We start from the raw sequence: 24,937 nt of genomic DNA on the forward strand, positions 1-24,937 counted from the left end.
GGAGGCTATTTACTTTTTTGTCAGGGTTTGCTCTGGCCAATAGAAGTAGCAGCTTGAGTTCATATAAGTCACAAAATTGATGTCAGAGGGAGCTACACAGCCCACATACAGCATGTGGGCGTGTGTGAGGTTTGTGGTTGTGTAGCCTGTGTGTGTTGACTTCTCTGTCTGATATAATGTACATACGTGACTTACAAAAGAGTGTTTTTAGAATTTAAGACACCCACAACTCTGTATCCAAGGTTGTTGGCAAACCACATTATTTTTCACATAAGAACAGATCCAAGCCTATTTTTTTGTTTTGCAACGTTTTTTGGGAATAACTACACCTGGATTTTGACCAAGCTGTTTTTATATATTTAAACAGGTGTGTGTTTTTTTGTAAGGTGAAATCACTACCGATGTGATTAGCCACCAGAGCTTAGTTTAAAAGCCATACTCACTGTATTTATCACCCAGAAGGAGAAGTGAACAAGCGGTCTTCACCCGGATGCATGCAGTCATCCATCAGGGTGTTATGCCGGGGGGGCGCAGCTGGAGTACGCGGTGACGGTCCAATTCAATTGCTGGGGGGTGGGATCGAGGAGGTATAATAGCTGTCAAAGGCATGGATAAGAGAAAATATGGGGGAATGCACCATCCATCCTCATCTCTGAAACACGTGCTCACCCCGCACCCCACCACTGGACATTGACCGAGCCCCTGCCCTCTTCTATTTGCGCCTAAGCTGTTTATGAGTGCCATGATTAAGACGCATGACGCCTAATATTAGACCTTAAAGTGTGCACGCGTGCGCGTGTTGTCACAAGGAGAGAGGAGGGAGAGAGTGAGAGAGAGCGGGAGAGAGAGAGAGAGATGCAGATAAATACAGAGAGCATGAATACTAAACACATGTTCTGTTTTTCTCCGTCCAAGCCTCCACCTATCTTTGCAGACAATCCCGATCGCCGTTAATTAAGACGAATGTGCGCAGCGGCTCCGCAGATAATGACCGGAGCGCCTGGATTTCTGCACACAAGGAGAAAACTGCGGGCCATGGCACTGGCGGCACCCGCATTGCATCACGGACACGACACCCGGTACCCCGCTGTTTCCCTCCCACCTCCACTGGAGCCGATGAGGAGACTGTAGCGTCTTATCCCAGAGTTTCTTTCACTCACAATCCCATGCCGCCGCGCTCTCAGACGGCCGGCTGTTGTCGCTCCTGGTCTCCAAAGCCAGCCAGCAGCTGCCTGCTCCGCTGTGCGCTGCTCTGGAGGCGCAAAGCCGGTAATTACGCGCCGCGTTGACAACTTTGGCCCGGTGCTATGTGGATTGCGCATCAGCAACAGGCCGGTCTCTAGGATCTCCTGAGATTTTCCCCTCCGGTTGGAGTGAAGTGACATCCGCCGGGTGTCATCCGCAGCCCGGATCACGTCGTCGATTGAGTGTGCGCTGCAACCTGTAGCTCCCTTCACTTTTATTCCAGGCATTATTCCCGCTAAGACGCAATGACACAGCTGACGGTTTTGAATCTGTAGCCCGAGGAGGAGAGAAGGAAAAAAGAGGAGGAAAGCAGCCCCAGTGGAAACCGTAAGTAATAATGCTGCGTCCTGACAAGATGGACCACTTCTCTCTCTCTGAAGTGTTAGATCCATGCGTATCTCCCCAACTTTGTCCATATCCGGCTCAAGGGCAAATGGTAATTGAAGGTCTGATTGGGTCATGGTGTCTTTGCTGGTATTCCGGTGACATTTTGTGGTTATCTCCCGTTAGGTCTAAGTGTTATCTGCCAGCTGTAGCCAACAGGAATGACTGACAATTGAGAAACTTGCCTCACAAAACAGAAAGGGGCACAGGTGGTTGTACATCCTAATGTTGCACATCAAGGACTCAAGGTCCTTGTAGTAGTGTAGATGTATTGCAGTAAAATATAACTGAGAAAAAATGCACACATTTATGCCTAGTACATTAGAATAAATAATTTTTTACCATCACTTTTAAGCTCAACAACTTTCCCTCATGGCACATAAATAATTTAAATTAAATCTAACCATCACTTAATTCTTAACACAGCCCCTTAGTAACCATAATTAACCATTTTGTATTAACATCTGGCAAATGCATGTGACCGTTTACTCATGCTTTCACAGTGTGTGGATGCTCAGCTCTGTTAAGAAACCCATTGATCTTTCTCTTCACTGTCACTAAAAAGACAGGAGACATGTTGTTTTTCCTCCTGGTATGCAGAGGTGGATGGTGTATTTCGAAAGAATCCTGTGGAGGTGGAGAGATGTGGGTCAGTGTGCTGGTGCTCGGGGCTGCAGAGCACCCAGTTCCTCTGCTGCCGGGGCCGGGGTACCTCTCTGCCTGCCTGTGTGGCTGCCAGCTACCCCTGATAAAAACGAGAGTGGTGACACTCTCTGGCCCTCACTTACAAGAGGGATTTGATGTGAGGACAAGTTGTAGGGCCCAAGGTGCGCATGAACCTGAGGTGCATGAATAATGAGATCCGTGAATGAAAAGTGTGTGTGTGTGTGTGTGTGTGTGAGAGAGAGAGAGAGAGAGAGAAAGAGAGAGAGAGAGTGTGTGTTTTTTGGGTGAAATCCCATAGTGGTCTCAGAGGCCCTGGTTCATTCTGGTGCCGGTGGTCCAGGGCTTTGAACTGGTTGCCTTGCCAACAGCCAATCAGCTGCAGCCTTATGCGGGACTGTTTCATCTGTCAGCCAGTCATAGGTTTAACTCCCAGAGGAACTAAGTCTTTTAACCTGTAAAATATCAGTTAGTTTGATATTCAAATACACGTTGGCCTGTGACCAGTTAAATTATTTAATGGCATTCCACTGGTTTTGAAGCTTGAATTCATTAGTGACTTGCTGTTCTGGTGGTACAGCTTCATGACACTGTGATGAATCGAGTGTTTTCTTTGGCCCTAGGAAAGTCCTGAACTCCTCAACATTTCTAAACCTGAATTTTCCATGCAACTGAAGGCATGTTGGCAAACGCGATGGGTGTTTGGCTCCTGTCAAAGCAGCAGTGAATCGTTGGAACAGTGGTTATCTTTCAGGCGCGAGTCTCGCTTGGCACCACATCTTTCGGCGCAATAGATTTCTCCTGCGTGTGAGTAGCACCTATGAAAAGCCTTTAGTGAAAGCCCAGAGAGATGAGCTCACGGTATGATAATGTGTGTGTGTCATCTGAGGGAAGGAAACGATCTAAGAGCGCAACAAACCTTCAAGTGTGAGCGTTTAGAGTTGGATGCAAGCTCCCCCGAGAGGCACTTCTGCAAACATGCGCACGCATAAACACACGCAAGGCAGTTTTATGGCACAGGAGAGGAAAGATGAACAAGTTGCACATGCTCAAAAGTGATTGCTGTGGTGCCCATGAGCATGGCACTTAACTGCAAAATGCTTCCTATGCTGATGTGTGGCAGCCGAGAGGAATCAGTGGCTCTCCTGTGTAAAATACACATACTGAATATGAGGCAATCCATAAATTCTGACTAAATCTCTTGTGCTCAGATACACGAGTACATACAAGGAAAAACCAACAGAAATTGTCTTATTGAGGTGTTGGACCACTATAAACCCCCCCCCACCCCATCCCCAAAAAATCCCTCATTTGGTGTTTTGATGATGATGGTGGAGAGCGCTGTCAAAAGTTTGGTGAATTTGAAGGCCATAGCATATGATTCGCATGCTTTTCATCCTCATTATAGCATTCAGTGTAACCTCATACCTGTTAGATGGGGGCATTGCTGAGAAGGACCACTCCCATCAGAATTTTACTTGAATTTGTCACCTGTTTGTATTTGTTTTGTATGCTTTTTCTTTATCTCTTTAGTTTCTGGATAAACTGTCAGAAAATGCTGACGTTGTCTTCACTTGTGGAAGAATGAAAAAAGCCTAAAGAGACAGACACAGAAAAAGACATTTGAAATTTGTCGAATGGGGGACCTTACATTTTCTTCATCGTGGTGTTGCTGCTCTTCACGGTATCCTTCAGTCTAACAAGCCGTCACTCAGTTATCACTTATATTTTCCCCTCAAGGCCCCGTCTGCTTATTGCCTTCATGCTTCAAAGAGTTAAAGAGTGTCACTGTCATTTTGGTTCAGATTGCATCAGCATGAGAAGATTTGAAATTTAAAGGGGCATTGCGCATTTTGCACACAAAATTCGATTTATTTGTCACAAGGCATGTACCACACAGGCTGTGCATTCATTCTGTGTGCTTTAGAAGGAGCTCTCCAAAGTCTAAGAGACATTTATCATGGACATGGACATTTATCAGACACAGACAGAGAAGGCCTATTTAAGTACACTATTGAGTCACATAATGTTATGTAGGATCCAGTTTTTGGATCTTGACCAAAACAGAGACCTCCATCTTTATGATAGAGTAATACTAAATAGTTGGAGTACCCCTTGAAGAACAATTGATCTTACAAAATACTGAACCATCTGAACTTGAAGCTACTTATCCTATTAAATGAAGTACAGTAACAAAGTAAAAGAGCCATTATGGCTTTTCTTTCTTTATCCAGTCACTGAAGGGGTTATTGCAAACATTTCTTCATGACATAGATGGAGCCATAAATCTGAGCACACCACCAGCCTCACCCTGAATTACTCATCACACTTGATCAATCCAGTGATGACTCAAATCGGGAGCAAAGGACAGATGAGTCGTTCAAGGGGGGAAAAAAAAAACACACCCTGCACATCACAGTGTGTCCAAAGAGTCCTTTAATGCACCTGCACGCGCCTCCGCACAAAAGCACAAGAAATCCCGAAACATCATCATCATCAAGTCCAGGAACTCCAGAGAGAGACAGTAGCACAGTGAGACTGGAGGAGGGAGGCGGTGTTTTGCAGTCAAACCGCACCAGCGCTGCTGTGAGGAGACAGCCAGCCACACTCTCATCTGGCTCACACACACACGCACGCGCATACAAGGCTGCGACGCAGGCGGCTGCGCTCTGCATCATGCAGGAGGGCTCATGATAAGAAACCTGTTACACGCTGCACATGTGATGGCAGGCGGCCGCGCTGAGTTCTCCTCCTCCTCCTCCTCCGCAGATTAATTAGCGGGGCGACCTGCGCTCCCCGAGAGTCTCGGATTGGGCGCCTTTAATGAGGATATTGCGGCAATGGCGAAGGACAAGGGCGAAAACCGGACGCTTCAGTATCAGCAAACTTTGGTGAGTTTCGGATGAGGTCATGGATGATGTTTTCAGTCATGTGTCGGGCGTGTAGGGATGGAGAGGGGGGTGTTCATGGATGCTTGTGTGGACGGGGGGGATGGAGCTAGGGCTGCTGCTTGCTCAACTGTGTCCTGTATGAGGACAGTGGGAGATTGTAGCAGCTTTTTTTTTTTTTTTTTTTTACTGAATATCCCCTCAGATACAGTATTTGCTGATTTTTAGAGTGTTTTCGTTCTGCGCTCTCTTCTAGCTGCTGCTGTGTTAAATTCAGTGTCCCTCCCTGCACTCCGCTCATTCACCTTGATCCACAGGTGTTGCATCAGTCTCTGCCTGCACCCACCCTCATAATTAACTCTTTATCAATTTAGATTTCACCAAACCGTGTCAGATTAATTTGTTCAGCTTGAAGAAATGCATGTAGGGCTATCTCTGATCACTTTATGTATGGCCTAATGGGTCATTATTAAGATGTTAACATCCTTGAAATATAAGATTAAAACCCCACTCTGCTTACAGAGCCCTCATGTATTTCGCACACGTCCCAGTGTCTTCCTTATCTCCTCTACTTCTCCTGCAGATCTTGTCCCTCCTCATGCCCCCCTCATCTATTCCACTGTCAGCCCTTCCTGTTTGCTAGAGCGGCCCCCTTCTACTTATGGACTAAAAGTGGAGTGGTTTCTGAATATTAATTGCCTCATGCACCAGTTTTCCCCACTCATGTCATCACAGGACTGACAGTGATACCCTGGAGCGCTTCACACACGGATGTCTATATTCAGATAAAGGGACAGGAAGAGAGACAGATATACAGGCAGGCAGGCAAACAGTGGAATAAAGTGTCCGCCCACCCTGATTTGTGCATCCGTGACTGCAGTTGTCTCTCATCTTCTGTCCTTCTTGTGTCCGTGCAGGCATGTGTGCTTTCACACATTCGATGGGGCAGCGTCTGCGACCGCACGGCCCAAGTGTTACATAGGTGTTTTTCTGTTCTTGTTTGGCCCTGAAGATCAATGCCGCACTGTGTGTCTCAGTGTAAAAGATCAATACTAATGTAAAATGGCAGTCTTCTCCTCTGGAGTCTCTGAAGATTGGAACGTGCTGTCTGTCCCCTCCCTCCTCTCTGACCACAGCGCTAAGATCAATGGTTTTTTCATTCACTCCCTGCATACCAGTCCATTACCCAAAAATAGATACACGTGTGTGTGTGTGTGTCTGTGTGTGTGTGTGTGTGTGTGTGTGAGAGAGAGAGAGAGAGAGTGTGTATCTGCACATGCAAGCAATTGTGCAACCTGTGTCCCAATACTTTCTAAGTGGCAGCACTATTCATCACATACCTTCCCTCAGGTGAAACAAAGCATCTGTGTTTTCTCTCATGGAAAACTGAATGACATGTAGAGATAGATATTAAACCCCACCCGAAAAAAAAGGAGAAAAAGATGGGTGAAGACTCACTGTGTTTTCTTGCAGGTGCAGCCATAGCCTAAAATTGGATCCTATTGTTTACAATAGGATCTTCTGCGTTTTATTGTTTGCCATCAGCAAGATTCAGAGGATTTTCAGTACACTCATTTGCTTGAATTCTGGCAGCACAGACTACACTGCAGGACTGAGCAGATGACATGGAGTTGATAGAGAAAAAATATAGATCTGTCTGATAACTTCTCCAGGAACAAGCGGCACAGAAATGTCATCTCTTCATCCACAACCATTGTGCAGCCATTTCCCTCCAGTATTTATACATCTCTGGCAGTAATCTTTCTATAGAATCAGCCGCTGATAGACTGTACTGTTTACTGTGACAATAGAACAAAAATAACCCTTTAATTTATGGCTGCTGTTGGTGCTGGAGTTTTACAATCAGTCAGCATTGCCGTGAGAGTCCATTAATATGAAATGTGGTTGGTATCATAAAGTTATCATATAAATGAGCTAACGACTGAATAATTGATATAATTGCATTACAAATGACCATAATTACATTTCCCTCTGTGGAAAATTATCCCTAAAGAAAACAATTATTTAATATGTAAATTATAGCCATTCACACATTGTGCAATGATGCTGTATTTTCAGCTGCTGGAGATTCTTAGAAAGCATTTCACTGTCCTCACTAACCTCACTGAGCCCACTTCTCCAAAGGGAATAGTAAGACAGAGAATAAACAAGCTATTTTTAACCATTAAGATTTTCACCAACAAAGCAGCGTGAATGAAGTCAGGTCTTTATTTTATGCAGCCGCTGTTGTTTTCTGTGCCTCCTGCTTGGAGATAGCAGGAGAGATCCTGTGAGCGGTGGCTGACAGTTGGAAAGCAACCCAGGGTCTGGTTCATGGGTCACTGCGTTTCTACAACTGCTGTCAGGTGCAGTGCATGCTGGGACAGCGCGGTGTCTCATGAGGATGGAGGGATGGAGCAGGTAAATTGGGTGAAGAGGCAGGTCAGAGACTGAAAAGAAAGATAGAGGAAGACGGTGTGTCTCTGTGTTGCTACACCTCCATCTGTGGCCTTTTCAGAAGTGGCTTTCAGAGGTGTGGGAGGTCTGGATGTGTCATAGGGGCTTCGCGTGTATGCATGTGTTTTCTCTTCTCAGAAGCGTGGGCAAGTTTTGCTCCATAGGTCTCGCATGTGTGCATTTTGATCGTTGGTGTGCATGTACGCATGTGTGTGTAGGAGGGTATCCACTTCACCTACGCATATGCACCTGCCTACACATTTGTGCTTAAACGAAATGTGTGGTTGCTCTCTGTCAGAGCAGATGTTAGCAACAGCGTGTTCATGTCCTTCCAGCAGCGGGAGGCTTGAGGATTTTGACTGCCGCAGGGATCAAAGTCATGATCCACCTGAAGAGGGGAAAAAAGCCGCCCACCCCGCACTTCCCCTCCACCCCCACCCCCACCCCGCCACGACAGGGGCACTGCAGCACCGCAGAAATGATATACAGTGTGCACACACGCTTGCTGGTCTTTTCGGGATGTATGCATCTGTGTGTTTGTTTCTGAGCAACCTGCTGCACTTGAGTATCAAGATGCTCCACGGAGAGGATCCAATTCTCACTCTTTCTCATCTCTCTCCATATGTCTGTGGTTGATAAATATTTAAAGCTACACTACTGCAACATCTTTATGTAAAATACGCATACAGTGTTGCAGTCAGAAGAGAAGATGGTCCATATTCCCTCAGTGAGATCATATTGGCAGCTGCTTTGCCCAATTGAAATTCTGGTATTGATTATGGACAATCTCCCAACCACTGGAAAACTAAAAGAAAAAATACTAAATACTTGTGTCCAAGTGGAATCATTTTAATTCCACATAATAGAATACTACTGCATACATTTTAGTATGCACAATAACTGCAGTTGTACATGCAGTGCTAAGGCTTCACATACTATTGCACTGTGCAGATTTCAGACACAGATTGTCTCCTGAACAGCAGTGAGCGAGTTTTCTGTCCAGAGAGAACTAGACTTAGCCAGTGTGAGATCTGTTGCCTCCCTCTTCTCTTTTGTATTCTATTGTGTAAATTGTCACAGACCAGTTGGGTTGGTAAACATGAGCATGCTGTTTGCAGTTTACTCCCATCACGTTTAAAGGATTTCTGGGCTTTGAAATTAAACAGTGTTACTGTACCTCTCGTTGCCATTTGGTGCAGCCATCGTGTAAGAGAACTTTCCTTGTGCTTTCCTTGTTGAGAGCGCTCAGATATTCAGATAGAATTTGAATAGCGTATATGTCTGTCTAGTATCTCAGCATCTTTTTCTTCCTCTGTCGCTGTTGCATACACACACGGATACACACGCGCGCACACACACACACACACACACACACACACATAAAAGTGCTGTCTCTTCAGGGGGGTCTAGTTCCTCATAGTCAGCATTCTGTCTGTTCTCTCGCACAGAGGCTGGCTTGAGTCCATTTTAAGGTCCTGTCACTTCCAAATAGTGCTGTTACCTGCACACCACTGAACAGACCGCTGCAGAGACTGCAGACAGTAAAAATCTTTCTCAATTCATTTGACTCTTAAAATAGACTATGCTCATTGTACTGTGGAGGGTGTGCTCACGAACCAAAGAGTATCATTTATCAAAATGGCAAAACAGCCATTTAAAAATGCAGTATACTCATACACTGTGTGATAAAAACCCTCAGTGCTTAATAATTTCTAATAGTAAACATCAGTTCACAACCTATAATGAATAAATGGTACTGTGAAATAAACTGTGTTGGAAGAAGTACTGAGCTCCTTTAAAAACAGAAATACCAAATACTCAGTTTACCTCAGTAACAGTATAGTATAGTATAGTTTTAAGCAGCATTTTAATACTGTAGTTAGTCAAGGTGGAGCTAAATTTGAACTAATTTATACACTGTTGAGTTGTTTATTCAATTAAAATTCATCACATTCATTTTTAATTCTTGTTCATGTTTTGTATGTAAAATCTTACTAACTAGTGGCTATAGTTCTCAACCAGGGCTACAACTATTATTTTAATTATTGATTAAAATCTGAATTATTTCCATAATCAATTGATTTAAAAAATCACAAAATTCAGTCTAATTTTCAAAATTCTGTCAGAAAAAAATAAAAAACGACCTCGCAGAATTTCAAATTACTTGTTTTGTCCAGTCAACCTTGCAAAACCCAAAGAAAAACAGCAAATTGTGTAATTTGAAAAGCTGGAGTCAATTATCAAAATAGATGTATGTCTGAACAGGTGAATGAGAGGTACTGTAAATAAAAGTGCATTACATGGATCAGTTTATTAGGTACACCTAGCTAAAACTAACGCAGTATGATATAACAGTCTTGCGATAAATCCCCCCCTTTATGTTCGTTTTAAAGAGGAGTTGATTCAACTGTTTAAAATGAGGATGTGGCCTGTGGTGCTGTAAAACTGAGAGATGTTTCTAATGCAGTACCGCTCAACAGAACCAGTGTAATGGAGTATGAAAGTATAAAGCAGCATAAAATGGACGTATTGAAGTGAGGTATAAGTACCTCAAAATTTTACTTAGTGATTAGAATTACAGTACTTAAACTGTAAGTACTTTCCACCACAGGAAGTATTGCTATTTAAGATATACTTTATTTATCCCACTTGTGGGAAATTTACTATTTACTATTTCTTGACATCTTGAGTGTATCTTTACAAAACCATAGGCAGAGTTTTCAGTGTGTCATTTATTTTCTCGCTCTGACTCCTGGTAATGCTCATTTTAAACCTGTTGCAAACATAATCTCCATGGATGAGTGTCATGATGTGCGCAGAACAGCCCGCTTCCCCCCTCAAGTCTTTTTCTGACAAGATGTCACTCTCTTAGCTTGATCCTTCAGTCTCACTGACATCAGCCTCCACCCCCAACCTCTCTCCCATCCTTTGTGCTGCTTTCTACTAATAAGATCGGCGTGTGTGGTGATGTATTTTCACGTCTCTCCGTTTGCACAGGTCTGCTCGACAGCATTGAGAGTTTTCATGTTTATTTCACTGACTGCAAGTGTGTGCGTGAGGGAGAGTTCTGACTCATAGGTAACTATAAAAGCAGCATCCGCCACCTATATTAATGCAAATGCAGACAGTGGGATGAGTCAAATTTGTTACTTCCTCCTCTAATTCAATTTTCAGTCTAGTCCCTGGAGGCTACAGGGCTCAGATTAGCCTGGACGCTTTAGTCCTCCTGCTAGTCCCCTGGTCTCATCGATACACACTCAGCACGCACTTAAGTAATCACACCGCCATAACATTATGTGGGACTTAAACACATAATATAAAACATCCATCTTCTCCTTCTCTCTACAGTGATGGCTCCCTTGATTCTGATACACTAGAAAAAAGAGGAGATTAAAATCTTCCTATGAATATGTATTAATTAAAAGCAGCAAGGATGAAAGTTTTAGATGTTCAAGCCTTCCTCATTATAGTGTCAAATATTTGTCCTTGCTGTTTCTTCACAATGAATAAATTATCCTGCAGTGCCTTGGGAATTGCTGAATAATAGGGAACTTTTTAATCTCATCTGTTGTGCTAGGCATGCACATGGCCTGACTTAGAAAAGTGGCAAAGCGAGTGATGTAGCAGTAAAGTGGGGGGTCTTACGCAGAAGAGAGCTGGTGGACATGTTGTGTTCTCTTCTTGTGAAAAAGTTGGTGGGTGATCCTGCACAGTGAGTGCTGCTGTAGAGTGACATGTAAGTTGCAGTAGCTGATGAATGAAAGTGCTTTTCTTGTGAGTACATATGTAGGAACAATATATCTGCTGATAGTACTTTTAAAAGACATATAGATGAAGATCCCTTTAATTGTGACCAAGATACAGTTAAAGTTGAAAAATCAATGTATTATTTAACTATGTTACAGAGATACTGTTTCCACATTTCCTCAAACCTGGTTCGGCATTTCTGTTCTGCAGTTTCTTGTCACATATCAGCCGCTGTAAACACAGATACTGATGTATCTGTAACGAACTTTCATCAGTGGTCTAGTTTTATTGGACAGTATGAATAAAGTCTTCTGTTTTAGTATTTAATATTACCGTATTGACATAAAATAGTAAATTTTCTCGATTTTTTTTGGGAGAAACAATTTATAGATGCCGTTTTCGTTAATCCAATAAATTCAATTCAAGATAAATTAACCTGATGATGTCAGTGGGGTTGCTCGTGGTCATTGGCCTGCAGAGAATTATCATCTGAAGCTTCCTTTCGCTTTATTTCGCAACTTTCAGCTCATGGTTTAGCTGCCACATCTTTACTGTTTTGTTTCACTCTTGGTGCTCTCGTGGCGTCACTCTCTCAGCCGCAGATGTTTTCAGAGAAAACGGTCTAAAAATCCACTGCATACTATCCAGTGAGCAGAGACCAAAAACAGAGCTACATATCTGAGGGAAGTGATTATTGGAATTTCATTGATCAGGTGGCCAGAAACACAACTCCAGATGAATGATAATATTACTGCAGGATCACAACTAGGTTTAAACAGGTACAGTAACAGCCACATTATAAATGGTACATCAAAAACCAAGAATGAACAAACTGCCTCACATTATGTTTCTTTATATTCCCCACCCCAACTAATGACTGTCAGCTGTGGTATAGGAGCCACATGCCGCAATACAGAAGTACTGTACTGAACAGGTTCCAGTTTCACAAGTGCACATTTAACAAGGGAAAACTCTGTATTCATTTTGAAAAATAGAGGCTAAAAGCAGCTTATATAATATCTCTATACATGTACATGTAATGTGAGGGAAAAGCTTTTTTTTCTGAAATAACTGAAGGAGCACATGGGCACTACCGGCAGACTTAATGCATATTTTTCAGTATTTTCAGCAGAGGTGGTCGTTGACTCGTATTCCCAGAATAACTGAACAAAAGCTGCAGCTCTGCTCTGCTCAGGCTTCCTCTTCTCTTTGTCCACATTTGAGTTTTTCTGGCTCCAGGATGTTGGCCAGTTTATTATTGTCCAATATAGTTAGTTAGATGAATGTGAGTTGACAAACACATTTTCATCCATTGTGAAACAGTTCAATTTTGTGCTGAACTGGAACACTGCTCTCTGTAGGCATTGTGGCCTCTGAAAAACAAGTCAGTAGCAACCTGTGGGAGGCAGGAGTTGAACTGGTTTAAAGGGTTGCGATGTGGGAGGTAAACTGACTAATGTAGATACAGAAGTTGGTCATGTGGGAGGTAAACTAGTTACAGATAACAGCTCATTTAACCCACAGGGTCCCACCTGCTGCTCTCCCAGGGGGCCGTGCTCCAGATGGCCAGCAATTGATTTCACACAGGCCCAAGAAAGAAACACTAACAGGCCCAGTTTATACTCCTAGTGGGAGTTTGTCTGGTGCTGGTTGTTGGTTTGTATGTGTCTATACTGTACGTGTGGGTGCTTGAAAATTTGTTTGCCAACAAATAAAGATTCAGAAGGAAAGTTGAAATTCGGCTGTGAATAGAGTTTAACCAGTGTAGTGATGATAAAATGTAGACAAGTTGCCAAATAGGGAAACCATCAGTGCAGTATTTCACTGGTCACAGTCCTCAGAAGGTGACAGATATGAGTCATTTTAGATACAAATCTTTGAATTGAATTGAACAAAACTATTTGAATCAGCAAAGTGATTTATAATTTCTCCCTCTGGTGTCCTAGGAGGCTTAGAGTTAAGAGGCATACAGTGTCACATACTGCAGCGTCTCCAGTTCAGTTCAGTTCAGTTCATGTTGTGCTCCTCCTCCTTCCCATGTTCATTGTCTATTCCTCAGAAATAATCTTCAAAAAAACTGAATTCATTATGAGTGGTAATTACATAATGATGTTGTAGCACATGTGAATGCCTTTCTGAGTTTCAGGAATTATGCTGACCACCATGGTATGAAGGTTGTGTTGTCTTTGCATCACAAAGCCAAACACAACACTGGAATACTAAGTTTCCCTCTGTTTCACTGCAAGTTTAAAGGACAGGTTCACACGTTTTCTAGTCTTTCTTAAAGCAATATCACATCCATATGTACAGTGAAATATTTAGCGGTCACTGTGATTGTTTCTGCTGTTCATACTGACTGTGAAGAGACTCCTTCCTAAAGCGATTTCCCTTTAAGAGCTGAGGGACAAAAATCTAGTCCTCATATTGGAATTGCTTTAGGGATCTCTTAAGGGACAGACATATATACATACACATAGGCATGCTAGCATTGTTTTAAAACAAGACCTGGAAAAATGTGAACTAGACGAGTCCATCCATCCATTATCTATACCGCTTATCAATAAGGGTAGCAGGGGGGCTGAAGCCTGTCCCAGCTGACACTGGGGGAGAGGTACACCCTAGACAGATCACCAGTCCATCACAGGGGCAACATACAAACAGCCATTCACACTCACATTCACACCTATGGGCAATGTAGAGTCACCAGTAAACCTAACATGCACGGTCTTTGGACTGTACCCAGAGAGAGCCAATGCACACAAACTCCACACAGAAAAGTACCAGGCCAACTGGGGTTCAAACCCGAGACCTTCTTCTTGTGATTCAACAGTGCTAATCACTGCCCCACCATGCCACCTTAGTAGAATCCAAAATTATTATCAGGACTTGGTGTAGTTAAATCTTAATTTTTTATATCAGAGTGAAATCTGGATTTTGTTTGATGCAGAAGATATAGTCAAATTAAATGACTGGATTTGAGGGCCTAGAGATTGGTTTTCACTGATTCTCATTTGCTTAATTTTTTATATTCCACACACAATCTGTCCACTCTGCATCCATCAGTTTGCTGTAATTGACAGCGTTTTTAAACCAGTGGCAAAACCTGTTTACATTTCACTCCCTCTGACATGTTTATGTATGTCCACACAGCAGCTGTTAGTGTGTCATCTCACACCTACTGGGATTTTATGCTGTGTGGCTTATGAGACAGCACTACTGGCTGAATGTGATGTATAGCCACTGTCTTGCTTAAACGCCTCCCAGCAGGTTGAGAGGTTAAAGTGGAAGGGAGATGAGCATCTGCGACAGCATGGACAGTCCTCTTTCCTCGCCAGTCAGAAGTGAACCTATAGAATGGCTCACTCTGCCTTTCCACTCTGCTCCTCCCTGTTCATGAGAGCAGAAAGAGTCTGGAGGAGTCGTGATGCCCATCTCAATGAAAGGGGTGGGGGGTGGGGGGGTGTTAGTACAGAGCAGTGGAGGAGAGATGTTGCAAGTTGTAGCATACAGAGAAACCTAGAGGGACTGTTATCAAAAAATAAAGAGGGAGAACAGGAAGGAGACGAGCTGCGAGTCTGGAGGAGTCGTGATGCTCATCCTAATCTGGCATGCTAGAAAGAGATCAGTGTTCAGGGAGATAAATAAAAAGGTTTGAATCCTGTTCATGCCACCAGTGCTGTAGAAACTGGTGTTAAGCTCAACATGTCTCTAGTAATGCATTTCTCAGCTACAACCACTTATTCCCAGCTGATAAGTAGAATGTAGAAATGAGTCTTCCTCATTGCGCTGCATTACATATTTCAGCTAAGTATAAACTTACAGCAAAGTACCCAATTGTAATGCAGCCTTGTGATTTCTCAGCACAAAAATCAGCAAGAGGGGTTACATTACTGGCTCAACCACACTGCCTCAGAGTAAAACATCTACCTCAGCAAAAAAAAAAAAAAAAAAAAAAGGTTCAGCTGGTGACCTTCAAGTAGCATTTCAGACATGAGCCAGTTGTGAGCACAAGCTTTTAAAAAGCTTTTATTTTTAAAAGAAAGTCACAGTCAGACATGGCTGCCAATGGACTGTCATCTCTTTGATTTGGCATCAGGAGCAGACGTTGTCCTCTGCTTAGTCAGGATCACCTCTCTGCTCGAGACTAGAGCCCTCTGGTTTGAGGAAACTTTCCTCGCTGCAGCCACTGCTCTTCCTGCAAGAGGAGAAAGGAAATTGCATCTGTCACCTGATGTGTGGATGTGTGTGGTTTTACAGCAGCTTTTAAAAAAAAAAAAAAAAAAAAAAAAAAAAAAAAACCTCTGGTCACCACTCTTCCAGTGTGAGGATTTTTAATTTTTCCCCACCCTGGGCTCTGGGAACTTCTGTATCCTTCCTCACTGAATGTTATGATATAGCTGAAGCAGCTATAGAACAGGCATTTTAACATTTTCAATATAGATTGAACAACATTTAGTTGCTGCTGTAAGGAGCTACTCACGTTGCCGGTGGCATGGCTGTTGACAAGAGTTTGTGCTGCTGGGATAACACGCTGCTGTAGCACAGTGGATGAACACCTGGAGAGTATGGAAGATATTAAAATTATATAAATAAGATCAAGAACACAATTCAAATTTTCTCAGTTATTGAGATCCATGTTAATGAGCTATACTGTACCGTGTCCTGCTGAGGGGTGAAGGTGTCTTGATCCACAAACGTGAACATCTTAAAGATGAAACGCTTGTAGTGTGATGGGTACTGAAGCCCAGAGGAGCCGTCCACAGGCACCACTGTTGTTAAGTAACGGTCGTCATGGTAGGGACACCTGTAGCCAAGAAGAACTCACGTTAGCCACAGAAACAGAACCAAGATCCTGGAAGCTACAATTTCAGAATTAGAAATCAATGTTTTATATACCCATCAATCAGAAGGTCCCACTGTGGCAGGCTGTGAGGATTTGGGGTAGAGGTGGCCCAGCAGTGCTCCAGGTTCAAGATGATGTTTGGATCAGACCTCTCCAGGATTTGCACCTCAACATACACAGGCTCCCTCAGCACTTTAACAATGGGGTAGTCCGCTGCAGTGTAGAAGGAGCTATATGCCACCTCCTCTGAAGTCAGGAGAGCGCAATTCTATATTATACGTGTGCCAGAATCTCTGTATTGGCTGGTGGTGTTGCAGAGCCATTAACCACTCACCCTCCACACATCCCTTTGAGTGACACTGTCCACTGCCCAGCCTGAGCTCCACTCTGAGGGGTCCTGCAGCGGCGACCGGCACGGGAGGGGGAAGAGGGTTCACCTCCATGACGAGAGCCTCCACAGCTGTGCCAGAGTATCTGCACTGGAACAGCAGCCTGTCGGGAGAGAGCAGAGGATTTAACGTCTCGGGACACATCAGCGAGTCACAAAGCCAAAGAAGGGCTGATCAATTTTATATGAACTCACTCAAAGTGACTGTCCCTGGTGATTGAGCCTCTGGGGCCAATTCCCACCTCATACGAGGAAGACATGTGGTTCTCATAAACCACATAACCCTCTTCCTCCTGTAGGAAGAGGACAGTGTGGAGACAGCAGATTGAATATAAAATGTTGACAGCCAGTTGTTTGGGTTATGCATCAAGCAAAAAGCACAAATACCCTGCATTTCCACATTCTGAAGTGGAAATACTCTGATCCATCTCATCCACCCCCCCACCCCCCCTCTTTTTGGCATTTTGCTACAGATACAGATGAAGAGAAGGGTACGGCATGAAAGACAGGTCCTAGCTCAGTTTTATTCTCAAAATAGACAGCTAAAGATTCAGTTTTGGCTACAGTAATGCAGAGTCACCACTATGATATTTATAGATTGAATGATTGTCAAAAGTTTAACAAGGATTTAACTGGATGTTGCAACCCTAAAACATTAGGTTAAAAGCATTGCATCAGTAATCCAAAGGCTTCGCCGCCCACCTTGATCATTGTACCACATGCAGTCACAGGGAACTGAAAGATTGCAAAGGCAGAGGTGACACCAACAGGGGCACAGGAGGCATCGTTTGTTTCCAGCAGACTGACTGAATCCACATCTATGTGGGGCAGAGTGGCATCTTTAGCCACAACCACCACAAACTGGCCATCCCTGGTACACTGCACAGTCACTGCAGAAAGAAAAGCGATGAATTTCTCTGTCGCAGTTGTTTGTATTTTTATTACTCACCACGCAGCGTTTGTGTGAGAGGCACTAGAAACCACACTAGAGAGCATGGATACCTGCTTTCCCATAGTAGCACTGCCGCCCATCAAAGCAGCAGTTTATGTATTCACACTGCTCGGCTGTGATATCTGGAGTCCCACACTGGATCTTCTCGTTCACCTCCACCAGGCATTTATCGAAGGGAACTGAAGGTGGAGGAATTTTCAACCGTTGCTGAGGCGGCTGAGAAGGAAGAGGAGGTTGAGGTTTCTGCAGAGGCGGTGCCCAGTAGTTCTGAGCAGTAACATCACTGACTGAAACAACAACAGCCACCACTACTACACCAAACAGACACTTGAAAAGCTCCATTATGGTGTTAGTACCCACACACTGACCAAAACTGCAACAACAACAGCCACGGTTGTGGCTCAGACTCGGGCTTTATACATGATTGATTATGTGTAGTTTTCTAAGAAGGCTGCCTTTCATCGTTAGGAGTCAATTGTGTGGCAGCCCTGCAGAGTTAATCAGCGGGGTGCTGACAGGTGGAGCTTATTGTCTGCTCATCTGTCTGAAGAAAAGTCATTACACGACTGTTGAGTCAATGCTGAGTGGATTTTTTTTTTCCTAGAAGAGACTTGAAAAAAGCTGTGAATTATGTGAAGTTGTGAGTTGAAGTCAGTACATTTTGTGACACCGTGCTCTGTCGAGTGAGTCTGACAGAGTTTGAACCTCGGTGTGTTTACAGAGGCTGACTATCTTTATATGACCCCTTCACTTTATCAAGTGAAAAACCTGCTGCCTCACACTGACATTTCTTTCACCGCCTCCCACTCGCAGTACCTGTATAAAAAGTTCTCTTTTTTTTCCCTTGTCTTACTTACACACAGATGTATGGGCGGTACACCCAGGAGCTGGGTGTGTATGCCAAGGAGGAAGCAGCCCGCCTACGGGATGGAGGAGTTCGGGACGGCGGAGGACTGCGGAGGAACACCAGCGTTCGCAGTCGTGCCGCAGATCTGCTGGAGTATGAGAAGGACCCCTGTGCAAAGTGCCAGTGTAAGTGATGATCACTAAACAAGCCCCAGGAGGGCGCAGGTAGCGTAGACACACACAGACGTGTCCTGAAGGTCGGACGGAAGCAGCGTTTAATGCACATAAACAAAGTGGTTCTTGTGGTGTGTGTGTGTGTGTAGCCCTGAAGCAGCCTTGTGCAGCAGATTGCAGCGCTCCAGCGAGCGTGAAAGTTGTGTGAAAACATTGACTTCTTAAAGTACAGCAGAGCAGCTACCTGACACAAGGGAGCAGGAAGAGGATGTGAACAGGATTAAATGTGACTGATCTGAGCAATGACCTCCAGCTAACAGGGCTGTCTCAATGTCAAAGACAAAGACAGCCCCCTCTGCTGGCTGCCAGTGGCCTGCCGTCCACGTGTGTGTGTGTGTGTGTGTGAGTGTGAGGAGATATTTGCTTTGCTCTGAGTGTATTTTTGTTTGTGTGAGCAGCACACTGGTCTGAACTGTCAGATTATTTTATGTCTAGTCTTCCCAGATGACTGCAGATAAGGGAGTGGCACCAGAAGAGCGCTCCACTTCAGACTGATGTACTCGACAATGATAGAGTGAAAAACTGTGGCTCCGAGTGTGTGTGTGTGTGTGTGTGTATTTGGGTCCTCCAGTTGTTCTTATTTTTATTTATACTTTATTTAACCTTCGTTTATGCAGGTTACTGAAATTAAAGGGATTACTTTTGCAAGTCAACAGAGCGGCAGAACCCAAATTAAAACGTTAGAACTACTAGAAATAGTTCTTATAAAAACTATTCAGAGTGATGTCTGGGGATAATCCACAGTGATGGTAACACAGACACTGTTTTTAGAAAGACACATTTCAGTGTCATTTTCATTTTTCAACGCTGTGCACTCCACAAATGAAATCTCCCCTCACCTACACTGTGTTGATATGATGGATGAAACTTACTGATGGAAATTTATCAAACCTGATCACATAAAACCTGATCTACCAGGCTAGAATGCACTAGAGGAGAGTGGAAGATGTCTTGGTTCTGTGGTTATGTCTGTGATTTTTGTTAGAGCTGAAATACGTTGTGTATTAATTGATTAGTCGATCGACAGAAAATTGTTTTTCAGCTATTATTTGAAAACAGACTGCAGGTTTGTCATTGTTTAGCAAAGATGCCAGAATTTCATTGGTTCTCTCAGTCTTCTTTCTTTTTTAGTCTTCTGTCATATTGAATTAAATGTTTTTGAGGTTTAGGCTCTTTAATCTGCCTAACAATCACACTAAGGAGATGCTCTTTGAAAACCCAGAACTTGCATTACAATTATAACATTTTAAAATTTTCTTGAGTATCAAAGTAATCTAGTGACAGTTGTCAGTACATCCATGGGTGCATTGCAAACAGAAACTGCTAATAAAAAATTTTGCATACTTTTATATAAAACAGGCTAAAAGTCGTAGCTCACAATATAACTCATTGAATCCATGGCAACATAATTCTTCCTGTTTACATCTCCCAAATTACAGGAAATGTAGTTGCAGTTTTTTTGGATCTGTCTTGTGGGGCCCACGGTGTAAGATTTACCGAACCCCTCTTATAGATTAAATTATGAATTGATTTATTGAGAAAATAGGTGACAGTGATGATCGATAATGAAAATAGTCTCGAAAATAGTTGCACCCCCAGATTTGGTTGAACTGACCCTTTAAACACCAAAATCAGCACATTTAAGTTTTAACACATATTAGGTAATCTCAGGAAAAAGTGAGAAAAGGAAAAGGGAGAGAAAGTGTTTGTTTCTCACTCGTGTTTGCACAAGTGAGCTGGCGTGGCTGTTTTCCAGGCTCCATCTCTGCCTTTTTGCCCTTGTGACTGCTGATCTGATTAAAGTTCGATAGATTGCACCATAGGTGAAAGCTACACTATATCAGCTCAGCCCCGCTCGCTGGCTGTAATGGAAGCCATTTAAAACAATCACTCTCAGATCAAGAGCCAGCTGGAGTGATTGGTGTGCTCGCTGTCTGCGTCGCCGTGTGTGCTCGTAGATCAAGAGGTGTTTGTATTTTTAGACTCGTCCTTAGATGGATAGACGCTAAGGCTGGACGGGTTCTGCTTTTGTCTTGTTAGGTAATGTGTAAGGAGAGAAGACTTTGGTGGGAGTGGGAGTTTTAGTGTTTCCCTCTCATGTATTTGTGTGTGGGAACATCATCTCTGTGGGTGATGGACTACGAGTGCGAGTGCCTCGGCTCAGATCAGTAACTGAAGCTGCAGCTTTTGAACAAGGCAGCCTACACATGCAGCTAAAGGCTCTGCTGCCGGTTGTGACGGAGAGCTAAAAACACGCACTGCTTCACTGTGTTTATTTTGACTTGTGGAGTGAATCTTATGTCGGGGGGGGAGGGGGATGATTTCATAGCTGACGTTACTCTCATCTCTGTCTACCAGTTACTCCACGGATCAGCATCATGCATCGTGTCACATGTTGTTTTCATCAGGTGATGCAATGCAGGACTAGCAGAGGTGGAGAAAGTGTCTGGCACTGGGTGTGATTTTTTTTTTTCCCCTCTTTCTGTTTTTTTATTATGGGATCAGGAGAAGACATCTGTGAATGCCACTGAGCCTGCGGATGTGAATGCAAGCCAAGATGCACACGGAAGTGTGGCAGGTGCCAGACAAAATGTGTGTGTGTGTGTGTGTGTGTGAGAGAAAGAGAGGGACAAAAAAAGAGAAGCTGTGGGAATGGGACTTACCTCAGCTCCTCTCACATGGGAATGTCCACTCAACTGTGAAATAAAAATGTATAGATCCAGTGAAGAACAGGGCCGTCTAATTTACATGTTGATTTATCTCTTAATATTTCTCTGTGAAATTTCCCTCTGTGTCCACTGTGTGACGGGTTCGTCTGCACGCAAGCGTGTTTGCATGTGTACTCCATGTGCATGTTCTCTGCTGGCAACTCACCATCCAGCAGGTGGCCTGGCTGCCGGGCAGCTTGTCCCGTCATGCACACAGTTGTGCCCCACCTCCCTTGGGAGACTCAGCATCCCCCCATGACCTGAATCCTGCACCAGAAACACTGCTGCAATGTCTCTTTGTTTTTGAAAAATATATATTATTTACCACGTTAGCAATGTCATTCCAGCAACAAGAAATATTTATGAGCACAATATTTTTCCCTATAATTCTAAACATATTGTACAAGCAGCATCATGACAAAACTGGCAAATTATAGAAGAAAAAAATGCTATATGTAAGAGTTAAAACAAGTAACAGACAAAAAAATATCAGCAGAATATCATCAGTGGTTATATAGCTGCACTTATTAAAAACATTACACACACACATATATATATATATACACACACACACATTTATACATTTTTAGGTTTAGTAATTTCCTAAAACAGCTGGGCACTGTAGTTTTTCAGTGACCATGTTCGTTGCATCAGAGGAACACATCACTAGAGCTGCAGCAGTAAGTGAATCAATTTGTCAATTCACTGAAAATGACATTTGATTGTTCCACAACCTGAGAATTTACTGTTTTTACTTGTCTTACATTAGAAAATGTCATATTTTTGGATTTTTGTACAGATGAAAAACATGACATGACCTTGAACTCTGACCTCTAATGAAATAGGCAGATAATTGATGATATTAGTTGCAGTCTTACATGTCACAGAGTACAGAGGTGATGCTCATGGCGATCTGTGGCACAGAAGAATCTATTCTATTCTGGCTCTGACTATCGAGGCAAAACTCACAGTGTTGGTACAATACACCCACTGTTGGTTTTGGTCTTTTCATTGAATTTGTTGACACTAAGAAAATATATATCACCAACTTTGTACTTTCAGCAGCATGGTCTGTCTGATCCGTGTCTTCCTGTCTCTCTCTCTCTCTTTTTTTTTTTTTCCTTCCCATCAGCCCGTTTACTGTCATCCACACATCTGGTGCTCTGTACGTTCCTCCAAATATTTGACAGTTTTCTCCATGATGAACGTCACTAAATGAGTTCCAAGCAGGATGCTTTTGAAACAAAATAAATAAATAAAAAGCTTGAGGTATCTTGACTGTAGCGTTTTTATGAAATATATGGATCTGGCAAATGTGTTAGTAGCACATTTTTAGCTTCTCTGGGGACGGGCACATCTATGAATGCTCTGGATATTGAAGTGAATTCCAGGCTTTGGCAGTGTCCGCAGACAGAGAAGAAATGAGTCCAGTGATGCTTCTTTTAGCTGACCTAGCTCAGAGTTATAGATTATAATGTAATGGTAGAATTTATAACTGTGACCCAGCTTTGTTTTGTCTCCATATTCTCCTGTTTGAAGTGGATAAAGATAAAGCGATGCTCTCACTGTCATCACATCCACCACGTAATAAAACCTCCTTTAGTTTACTATTGTTCTTTCACCGCTCACTCGCACCAGGAAATACACATCTCTCTGCCCACACTGTCCAATTTTTCTTTATTCACACAGGAGGACGAGGATTGATTGTCCCCCCTCTAATTACTTGAGCTCAGATAATTAGAGGATTCGTGTCCAGTTATGACTTCTTTTTTTTTTTTTTATAGATTTGAAAAAAGCCACAAACTTCCATCTCTTTCTAATCTAATCCGGTTAATTAAATGCCTGACAATTGTACATTGATACGGAAATACTTTGAATCCAGCAGTCGCAATCAATCCTGCTCATTGATCTGTAACACTGATGTAATTTAACTGGTAGTATTAAACTGAGAGATCACAATATGGTAAAAAATAAATGTCAAATATATTTCTCATATATTGTCATATTGCTCAACCCTTATACCTTTTATACTTATTTATATTATATTTACACCTTTTTCTTATTGTATGTTTTTGTTTAATGTATTTAATGCATTGCTGTAGGTGCAAGCACTTTGAATGGCCTCTGTGAATGAAATATACTTGCTTTTCTCCTCTGTCATTACATATTCTCCTTCCTCTCTGACACTGCTGGTTCTTTGAGTCTCACACCAACACGTCTCTCTCTGCAGTCCCATCACGTCTCACAGATTCATCTCAGAGAGTTTACTTTTGCTTTGCTTCAGCTCCTCTCTTCTCTCATCTCTGTGCCCTCAGTGTGTGCATCTCGCTGCCAGAAGTTCCTGATCTCACGGGTCGGGGAGGACTGGATCTTCCTCATTCTGCTGGGGCTGCTCATGGCTCTGGTCAGCTGGGTCATGGACTACGCCATCGCCTTCTGCCAAGAAGGTAGGAAAGAGACAGAGAGCCAGAGAAGAGAGAGAGACGGACAGACAGTGAATGTAGGACTTTTCCTCACAGAGGCAGCGAAGTTGAAAGAATTAAGCCAAGCTTTACAAAGCACAGCTGGTCAGGCATCGTGTGAAGTGGAGTAACGGTAAAATATCAATACAGATTGAATGGCCGACTGCCACCGAGTAATATTGATCTTGAACTGTGGCTAACAAAGTGGCTTTCATTAATATTTAAAGGATCGATAAATGTGCACCACATGCACCAATTTCAACACTTTAAATTAATTCGGTTACTTGATAATTAATTATTGTTTTAAAAGCAAATTTAACAAGGAAGAAAATTTGATCCTGATTTTGATTAAACTGTAAACAAAGAGGATTTTTTTCCTCATTTTTTGCAGAGATTATTCACTCTTGCGCATCAAGAGCTCATTTTTACATCCACACAAATCTGGATAAATCTGAAAACACAGGCAGCCAACAACACTGTTCATCACAGCCAACATCTGGTGAAGAGTGGCACAGATTCTCTGGTTAAACCTCTGTTTAGTCTCCTCCTGCTTCTCTGTGACAGCTTGTGGTTTAGTCATTTTCATTTTCACATTTTTCAGTTTTTTCTGCAGGAAATAGGGATTTGATTGTCATTTACAAACATGATCAGTTAACCAGGCAAATTGTTTTTCCTGCACTGAATGTTCATACATCTGCATTAACGGCTATATTGTATTATATGTAAAATGAGTGGTCACACAGCACCCTAAATTTTGCAGGATGATTAGCAACATAGGAAAATTGATAAAACATAACTCTTTTTTCAAACTTTTTCATTCTCTAGTAAATTACTGGTTGATTTTATTTCGTCAGGCCCCCAAAGAGTCGCGAGGTTGGGAACAAGTGACCTTTTATTTCCTTTGTGGTAGTCAGAGGACCAGAACGGAGAGAAATAGGTGCACTCTCATATGTAGCTAGCTTAGTGTTGATGCTGGTAGATGTTCTGATCCAAGCAGTTTTTCTTCCTCCTCTTCAACTCTTTTATAAAACGGTTAATTTGCCTGTAAGAGAGCTAAATGATGAATGAGGCATGGGGGGCACCAGGCTGCAAAAGGTGAAGAGAAACGCATGAATAAGGC

The 24,937-nt window shown here is 42.9% G+C and overlaps 2 protein-coding genes across 9 annotated transcripts in view; one reads left to right on the top strand and one right to left on the bottom strand.

Moving 5' to 3' along the window:
- The first annotated feature begins 1,447 nt into the window (after positions 1-1,447).
- clcn2a (chloride channel, voltage-sensitive 2a) overlaps positions 1,448-24,937 on the top strand; it is a 42,731-nt gene continuing 19,241 nt past the window's right edge. For 3 of the 8 annotated variants that reach the window (XM_051070022.1, XM_018676638.2, XM_051070023.1), the window contains exons 1-3: positions 4,643-5,183; positions 18,431-18,599; positions 23,671-23,802. In XM_051070022.1, coding sequence (XP_050925979.1) covers positions 5,133-5,183; positions 18,431-18,599; positions 23,671-23,802 — 352 coding nt within the window. In that variant the 5' untranslated portion in view covers positions 4,643-5,132. Of the gene's footprint in view, positions 1,573-4,642; positions 5,184-18,430; positions 18,600-23,670; positions 23,803-24,937 lie in introns of those variants that run through there. The other 5 variants (XM_051070026.1, XM_051070024.1, XM_051070025.1 and 2 more) reach the window with 3 other exon arrangements.
- Positions 15,384-18,003, bottom strand: LOC108883462 (zona pellucida sperm-binding protein 4). The gene is made up of 8 exons (XM_018676642.2): positions 17,618-18,003; positions 17,318-17,505; positions 16,811-16,908; positions 16,562-16,719; positions 16,281-16,473; positions 16,041-16,188; positions 15,865-15,940; positions 15,384-15,579 (listed from the first exon to the last, which is right to left on the bottom strand). Exons 1-8 carry the CDS (start codon positions 17,907-17,909, stop codon positions 15,458-15,460), a joined length of 1,275 nt encoding a protein of 424 aa, XP_018532158.1. The 5' UTR covers positions 17,910-18,003; the 3' UTR covers positions 15,384-15,457.

This window comes from Lates calcarifer, linkage group LG4 (genome assembly GCF_001640805.2).
Source record: "Lates calcarifer isolate ASB-BC8 linkage group LG4, TLL_Latcal_v3, whole genome shotgun sequence".
Lineage (NCBI taxonomy): Eukaryota > Metazoa > Chordata > Actinopteri > Centropomidae > Lates > Lates calcarifer.

What these genes read in the sequence shown, in the direction of transcription:
- LOC108883462 (XM_018676642.2), bottom strand. Translation starts at nt 17,909, where the DNA reads ATGGAGCTTTTCAAGTGTCTGTTTGGTGTAGTAGTGGTGGCTGTTGTT. An exon ending in ACCAGGGACAGTCACTTTGA is followed by an intron (nt 16,720 to 16,810) that starts GTGAGTTCATAT and finishes CTCTCCCGACAG; the next exon opens with GCTGCTGTTCCAGTGCAGAT. An exon ending in CTCAAAGGGATGTGTGGAGG is followed by an intron (nt 16,474 to 16,561) that starts GTGAGTGGTTAA and finishes TCCTGACTTCAG; the next exon opens with AGGAGGTGGCATATAGCTCC.